The sequence below is a fragment of the Mustela lutreola genome, chromosome 15, assembly GCF_030435805.1.
Source record: "Mustela lutreola isolate mMusLut2 chromosome 15, mMusLut2.pri, whole genome shotgun sequence".
Classification (NCBI taxonomy): domain Eukaryota; kingdom Metazoa; phylum Chordata; class Mammalia; order Carnivora; family Mustelidae; genus Mustela; species Mustela lutreola.
Window position 1 is genome coordinate 965,851 of NC_081304.1, and position 7,592 is coordinate 973,442.

The 7,592-nt window shown below is 65.1% G+C and overlaps 2 protein-coding genes across 3 annotated transcripts; both read left to right on the forward strand.

Annotated features, from left to right (window-relative positions):
• Positions 1 to 425: 425 nt before the first annotated feature.
• On the forward strand, positions 426 to 3,883 carry LOC131816826 (carbonyl reductase [NADPH] 2-like). 2 transcript variants are annotated; one of them, XM_059149859.1, is made up of 8 exons: positions 426 to 524; positions 993 to 1,090; positions 1,198 to 1,352; positions 1,447 to 1,489; positions 1,577 to 1,676; positions 1,801 to 1,865; positions 2,159 to 2,276; positions 2,395 to 3,883. In XM_059149859.1, exons 1-8 carry the CDS (start codon positions 473 to 475, stop codon positions 2,496 to 2,498), a joined length of 735 nt encoding a protein of 244 aa, XP_059005842.1. In that variant the 5' UTR covers positions 426 to 472; the 3' UTR covers positions 2,499 to 3,883. The 2 variants fall into 2 exon arrangements, with proteins under 2 accessions (XP_059005842.1, XP_059005841.1); XM_059149858.1 differs by lacking the exons at positions 2,159 to 2,276; positions 2,395 to 3,883 and having other exon boundaries at positions 1,801 to 2,149.
• Positions 3,884 to 5,114: 1,231 nt separating this feature from the next.
• On the forward strand, positions 5,115 to 7,133 carry DCXR (dicarbonyl and L-xylulose reductase). Its single transcript, XM_059149860.1, has 8 exons — positions 5,115 to 5,246; positions 5,386 to 5,483; positions 6,009 to 6,163; positions 6,258 to 6,300; positions 6,378 to 6,477; positions 6,568 to 6,632; positions 6,739 to 6,856; positions 6,952 to 7,133. The coding sequence occupies exons 1-8, from the start codon at positions 5,195 to 5,197 to the stop codon at positions 7,053 to 7,055; spliced, it is 735 nt and encodes a 244-aa protein (XP_059005843.1). The 5' UTR covers positions 5,115 to 5,194; the 3' UTR covers positions 7,056 to 7,133.
• The last annotated feature ends 459 nt before the right edge of the window (positions 7,134 to 7,592 follow it).

The following is a 7,592-nucleotide window of genomic DNA, read 5'->3' on the forward strand; positions in this document are numbered from 1 at the left end:
AGGAGTCCTAGGCTGGCCAGGGGTGCGTGAGGGGGACTCTGGAGCTGCAGCGGCCCCCAGACTGGGGCCATCCATGGTGGAGTAGGGTCAGCAGGGCGGGAGACCAGCCCCAAGCCCAGCGTGCCTGTGCTACCGTGCAGGGATGCTGGGCCCAGGGCTCGCGGGGGTCAGCTCCGGGCCGTCTTCCCCAAGCCGGCCAAGAAGGGCATGCCCCCGGTCCACGTTTTTTTTTTAATTTCCTTTTTCAAAACTCAGGGTGGGGCTTTTGGCCAGCACCTTCGGGTTGTGTGTCAGGAGGGCAGCGGATCCCTGTGAACAAGGAAACAGAAGCTGCCGTGACGCCCCCGTGACGCCCCGCCCCTGCCCCGTGCCCCCAGCCTCCCTTCCTCAACCCCCCCAGAACAGCCCGCCCCGGGCCTTTAAAACCTCCGTGCGCTCCTCTCCCACTGGACGGAGGCTCAGAGTCAGTACCATGCGGCTGAACTTCAGCGGCGGGCGGGCCCTGGTGACCGGGGCAGGGAAAGGTGGGTGTGAGCAGGGTGGGTAAGGATGCCTGAGGGGCCGAGCTGGAGAGGAAGGTGGGCGGAGCCTCCCAGGTTTGTGCTGGGGTCTGAGTCCCTCCATGCCTGTCACGGACCAACCTGCCAGCAATCATCCCCTCACCGCAGCCCCGACAGCCCCTGGACCTGAGCCCGGCAGGCTGCCCTGGGATAGGAAGGCAAGACCCCTGCCCCAGATGGTGGCCCTCAAGCTCAGAGATCCAGCCGGGGCCTCTTCCCTGGGTCTGGTGGGCAGGAGCTCCTCAGGGGCCTCCCTCAGCCGGAGCCTGGCTGGCCGAGCCTCTGCCTCAGACCTGGTACCACGTCCCCCTGGTGCCCACCCTCTGCCCAGCACCTTCTCACTCCCTTTCCCGAGCAGAGGGGGCTGGAGCTTCGGTCCTCAGGCTTAACCCAGATGTCCTGGGCCATCTCCTCACCAGTGCACCCCCGCAGGGATCGGGAGAGGCACTGTGAAGGCCCTGCACGCGCTGGGCGCCGCAGTAATCGCCGTGAGCCGCACCAACACGGACCTGGTGAGCCTCTCCGAACAGGTGAGGCACGCACCCCCACCGTGGCCCGAGCCTGCCCCCCACGCCCTCCAGGTGCCTCAGGAGCCTGCCAACTACCTTCTTGATCGCTGACCAATGCCTCTCCACAGTGCCCTGGGATAGAGACCGTGTGTGTGGACCTGGGTGACTGGGAGGCCACGGAGCGGGCACTGGGCAGCGTGGGCCCCGTGGACCTGCTGGTGAACAACGCTGCCACGCTGCAGACGCAGCCCTTCCTGGAGGTCACCAAAGACGTCTTCGACAGGTGGGGAGTTGGAGAGTAGGTGGACTGGGGAGGGGCTGCTGGGGACCCAGAGCAGGTGTGGCCACGGACCATCTGACTCTCCACCCTCCCCCAGGACCTTCAACGTGAACCTGCGCTCTGTGGTCCAAGTGTCCCAGGTGAGCCAGAGGGAGGACAAGGCCCAGCAATGACAAGGCCCAGGTGGGAGCGTCCTGGGGTCAGGCTGCCTCTTTCCTGGCTTCTAGATCGTGGCCCGGGGCCTGATCCAGCGCGGAGTGCCCGGCTCCATTGTCAACGTGTCCAGCATGGTGGCCCACGTCACCTTCCCCAACCTAGCTGTCTACAGTGAGTCCCTCTGCCCAGCCTGTACCCCCCTTTCCAGGCAGGAGACGCTGGGCTCTGGGGCTTAGCCTCTGTGCATAGGAGGCAGAATCCCTAATGGGTCTTCAGGGCTCTCTGCCCTCCACAGGCTCCACCAAGGGCGCGATGACGACACTCACCAAAGTCATGGCTGCAGAACTGGGGCCATACAAGGTGGGCATGGGAGGGGGGACCTGGGGAACAGAGGCCGGGGGTCACAGAAGGTCGGGACTTGGTAGGCGCTGGGGAGCACAGGCACCAGGTAGGCGCTGGGGAGCAGGACTTCGGGATGGCAATGGGCGGCAGAGGGCACGGAGAGGCCTGAGGCCTACCCAAGGCTCTGGGCAGGGGGTCAGCGACGGACTGAGCGCCAGAGCAAGTTCTGCAGGTGTGGGGGGAGGTGCCCAGGGGCTGTGGGGGCGGGCCTCATCTACCTGCTGAGGCCCGCTTGGATCCCCGGGGGCTAGATTCGGGTAAACTCTGTGAACCCCACCGTGGTGCCGACGGCCATGAGCCAGAAAGTCCTGACGGACCCCGACTTTGCCCGGAAGCTGAAGGAGCGGCACCCGCTGGGGAAGTTTGCAGGTCAGCGGGGCTGCGGGGTGCGACCAGCGCGGTGCGGCGCGGCTGGGGCGGCCCCGGGGGGCCCGGGCGCGCCGCGCTGACCCCGCCTGCCCCCACTGCCCCCCGCCGCTCCCCGCAGAGATGGAGGACGTGGTCAACAGCATCCTCTTCCTGCTCAGCGACCGCAGCGCTTCCACCAGCGGCTCGGGCATCCTCGTGGACGCCGGGTACCTAGCCTCCTAGAGCGCGCGGCGCGGGCGCTCTCCCGCCAGGCCCCGCCCCGCCCCCGCCCGCACGCCCGAGGCCCCGCCCCGCCCCCGCCCGCACGCCGGTGGCCCCCGCACCCCGCCAGCCCCACCAGCCCCTCTCGCGTCCAGACTCCGCACCTGGCCAAGCTCCCCGTCCGCACCCGCCCACTGTGTCCGCTGTGCTGGTTGGATTTGACCAAATAAACGGAGGCCATTCTCCTGGGTCCAGTGTGCGCCGGGGTTTCGGGGTTTCGGAGGGGCAGCCGCGAGGCTGGGGAGTGGAGGATCAGGGGCGGAGGGCACACATCTCACCTTCCGTGAAGTGAGAGGCCACATCCTAGAGCCAGCCGGACTCCACCACCGGCCCTGGCTTGTGGCTGAAGGGCAGCGACTTGCTAACACAAAGGAGATTCTTGCTGTCCAGGCCCGTCCCCCCAAACACCCAATCGGCCCTGGGCGAGGCCAGAGTCCAGAGGGCACAGGGGAGCCTACAGCCCCTTCCCTTCCGGCGAGGCTCTGGCCCGCCCTTCAGCCCCGCCGCACAGCGGCAACCACCGCGGGTCAGAGGGAGAGGTCAGGTTAGGGATCTGGACCTGACACAGACCCTCCCTCCGGGAGGTGGGACAGAGCGCTCAGGCCGGCTGGGGTGGGGGTGGGGTGCTGGACCAGTCGAGTTTATCCAGCCCAAGGGAGTCCAGCTCCACCTCCAGACCCACCTCCCCTCGCAAGACCCCTCCCTCGAAGGAGGCCTGAGCTGGGCAAGGGTCTGAAGCTGCTGCCCTGCCTTCTGTCTCTGGCCCCAGGCAAGGAGCTCTGCAAGCCCTGCCGGGTTCCCCCACGCTCACCAGAGTCAAGTCCCTGTAAGGGCCTATTTAGCCAGAGTGATTCCATCTTGGATTAAACAGTCATTTTGTTGTTTACGCAGTAAAACTTAAACTGACTCTGCCCCCCCTCCCCGCAGGGGACCTACTTAAAAGCAAGGTGGGGAAACCAGTCCCAGGTAACAAAGCCCAAATACAAGGGTGGCTCAGGCCAGGTGGAGGTATCCAATCAGTGGGGTGCATACTGTCTCCCTAGCTACCAAGGAGTGTGGGTCCCGCCTTTTGGGTGCCAATTCTGACCAAGGTGATAGGCTAGTTTAAACATCTACTAGGATAAATTGTAATTCAATTGGTCCCTTATGTGTGACCTAGCATGACTGTGCAGCTTTCTCTGTGTGTTACAATTTCACTGGCCACCTGTGCGTGGCCAGGCCCAACCACATGGCCTTTGCCCTTAAAAGCTAGTCTGTAAGGCAGAGACGTCGCCTCTTTGACCAGCCCTGACCGGTCAGTTAGATTCTCGATGCTTGGCACAAAATAAAGCTTTGCTTGCTTTGTATCATTCTCGCTCCTTTAATCGCGGACCCATTGGTGGGGGACCTTTCAGTCCCCACTGAACCCCTGGGGGGTGATGAGGCCTGGGGGGGGTCACTCAGCTGGACTGGAAAAGTCTCCAACCCTGAGCAAGGATGCAAGGCAGGAGGGGCTGGGGTGGGGTCCTGCAGGCAATGGTCCTGCGGGGCTGGGAGTGGGGGTAGGGAGTGCTGAGGGCATTTCCGCCCACCTGCAGGGTCTCCCACAGCAAGGTTGGTGCCAGAGTTGGCCCACGGGACATGTTAGAGGATTTAGACAGCATTCTGGGGGCAAAGGAAAGCCACAGAAGGGATCTAATGAGATGTGCCTCTCAGGAAGGACTTTCAGATGGGGGCCACTCTTCCCTTGGCCTCTGGCGGGGAGGTCAGGGTTTTTGGGGCGCCAGGGGTGGGGACCTCAGGGCTTGGCGGGGAGGACTTACTTGGCCATTCTCTGGGGGCTTCTCAGATGTGTGCCGCGGGCTGCCCCACTACCCTCTCCTCCAACCTGTCCACTTAGGCCCACAGCCCCAGTGACGCAGAGGCCCTGCAACCACCCCACTTTGGGCCATAGAAGGTACTCCTGCAGTTCTAGCTTTTTTGCCATAACCCCCTAAACGAATCAGCTTTTATGGGGGAGACAGTGCACAGGTATGCATGTGGGCTCACATTTGTGAATGACCCCAAAGCCTCTAGAAGCAATGCTTGCCCTTGCTGGCCACCGTGCACCTCGATGACCCCAATCCTAGCTCCTCTTCTTCGGCCCAAGTTTTGGTAAGTGCTGGTGGTGGCAGGTGGGTGGTCCTGGATGACTTTGGGGTCCCTTCAAGGTCAACGCGGATCTTGTTGGCTTCTTCAGGCTCAGTTGTGCAAACGCTCCCTCGGGCACTCCAGGGGAGCCCTCCCGAGCCGCTCCCAGGCCGGCCTGGGGAGGAGGCGTGCAATCCTTCCCACCGAACTTATTTGCAGGAACCAAACGAGAAGCGCCAGCTCCGCGCTCTCGCCTTCGCACGTCGCCGCAGCTCTTCCCGGCATTAAGGACCACGTCTGTGCTCCGGTAACCAGCCGGGCCGGGGAAACGCTCGCGGAGGCGGCGAAGCCGACTTAGGCGGGGTCGACCCGCCGCCCCTGCAGCGCCCCCTCCCTTCCCCGAGTCTCCCTACTGGTGGGGGAGCGGGTTTGTTAATGTCCCCGCCCCCAGCCCGGACGCAGGCCTGTGATTGGCCGCCCCGCGCCCCGCCCCGCGTCCGCCCACCTGCAGAGTCGCCGCCGCCGGGCGCTGGGACCAAACGCTAACCATGGAGCTGGGGCTCGCGGGCCGCCGGGCGCTCGTCACGGGGGCGGGCAAAGGTGGACCTGCGGGGCGGCCGGGGTTGGGGGCGCGGGCGGCTGGAGTCCGGGGGCGGCGGGAGGCCGGGGGGCTGGGGGCGCGGCGGGCGGCGGGGGCGCGGTGCCGGGGATGCGCCACGCTGAGCCGCGCTCCCCGCAGGCATCGGGCGCGCCACTGTCCAGGCGCTGCACGCGGCGGGTGTGCAGGTGGTGGCGGTGAGCCGGACCCGGGCCGACTTGGACAGCCTGGTCCGCGAGGTAGGCGCCGCCCAGTCCCCGCCCAGCGGGCCGCGGGAGGCGGGCGGGGCGGCGGGGAAGTCGGGCCCGGACGCGCAGGCGCCTGGCGCTGGGGCTGACCGGGGACCCTCCGCAAGCCCTCCCGGGGCGCTCGGCCTCCATTGGCCACCCGGCGTCCGCAAGAACGGCGACACTGCTGGGTTTGGAAGCAGGCCGAAGTGGCTGCTTTGCCATTTCTCAGGCTTTTTTCTCAGGCTTTGCAGGCCCGGCTCCTGAGCCACCGGGGTGCAGGAAATGGACTGGCCAGAGGCGGGCCAGCCTCCAGGTCCCTAAGACCTGAAATGCCCGGGGGCACAGGGGCCGTGTTGGCTCCTCTGTCGCCTCCTTCAGCACCCGGGGGTTCTGAACCCCGAGAAGGGAGCTGGACCCTCTGGAACCTCCTCCCTTCGCATGTCTGTCAAAGTCCTCGTGGGGCAGAGGCCCAGCTCTGCCCCTCCTCGGGCATGGAGCCTCCGGTAGCTGTGTCCCCCACCCCCATACACACAGTGCCCCGGGGTGGAACCCGTGTGTGTGGACCTGGGTGACTGGGAGGCCACAGAGCGGGCACTGAGCAGCCTGGGGCCGGTGGACCTGCTGGTGAACAACGCTGGCGTGGCGCTGCTGCAGCCCTTCCTGGAGGTCACGAAGGAGGCGTGTGACACGTGAGCCGGCCAGGATGGAGGAACCCTAGGGCAAGGGCTGCCCCCTGCAGCAGCAGCCCCGGCCCCTGACGAGGGTGTCTCCACCCGCCTCCAGGTCCTTCAACGTGAACCTGCGGGCTGTCATCCAAGTGTCCCAGGTGAGCCGCCTTCAGGGCAGGAGTGGGAATGGCGGGTGACTAGTTCACTCTACCTCACGCTCCCTCTGCAATTCCAGATCGTGGCCAGGGGCTTAATAGCTAGGGGAGCCCCGGGGTCCATCGTGAACATCTCCAGCCAGGCCTCACAGCGTGCAATAACGAACCACAGCGTCTACTGTGAGTGACCCCCGGCTGCACCCCGGCCCCGACCCTGGTGACCCCCAAGCCTGCAGCCAGCTCAGGCTCAAGGCACACCTTTCGTCACAGGCTCCACCAAGGGTGCCATGGACATGCTGACCAAGGCGATGGCCCTGGAGCTCGGGCCACACAAGGTGAGCCCTACTGGGATGCCTCCCATCACCCAGCTCCCACGCCCCCCCCCACCCCAGCCCGGGGCACCTAGCCTGCCTTGCTGACCTCCTGCCTATCCTGGTGTAGATCCGCGTGAACGCGGTGAACCCCACGGTGGTGATGACCCTCATGGGCCAGGCCAATTGGAGCAACCCCCAGAAGGCCAAGACCATGCTGGATCGAATCCCACTTGGCAAGTTTGCTGGTGAGTCAGGCAGAAGCCCCCGCACCTGCCTCGATGAGGCCTGGGCGGGAAGGATAAAGGGCGTGGGTTATGCCCTGACTTCACTCTGCCCGCAGAGGTGGAGAACGTGGTGGACGCCATCCTTTTCCTGCTGAGTGACCGGAGCGGCATGACCACGGGTTCCGCTGTGCCGGTGGACGGGGGCTTCCTGGCTACCTGAGTCTCTGACATGCCCCAGCCTCATGCTGAGCGCACGGACGTACCCCCGTCTCTCCAATAAACACGATTCTTCTGTCTAGCCTGCACACTGATTTCTAGGCTGCTGGCAAGCGACCAGAGATGCAGAGCCCAGTGCCGTGTGTGGGAATGAGTCCCGGGTACGCAGGTGCCATTCAGCTTAGACCCCAGGCCAGGTGGCAGGCCGGCTCCCAGGCCCAAGATGTTCAGATCGGGCCGGGTCCCTGGCAGGGCCTGAGAGGTGGGACCTTCCAGGCTGGCTCCTAAGCATGGTGAGGACTTTGACCAGGAATGGCCTTCGGCCCTGTCCAGAGGCCGTCGGGGTAGAAGCGGCGGAGTTCTTACCAACCAGCTCTGTGGGCGTAACCCTGACATGAGTGTTGTTAGTGCCGTAAGGAGTTAGCGGAGAGGGAGGCGAGAGAGGAGGGCATTTGTGTGTTGTTGCTTTAAGTCTACACGACGAATAGCCAATCAAGCTCTGTGGCAGAACTCTCCTGTTCCCACGGCCTAAAGACTCCCA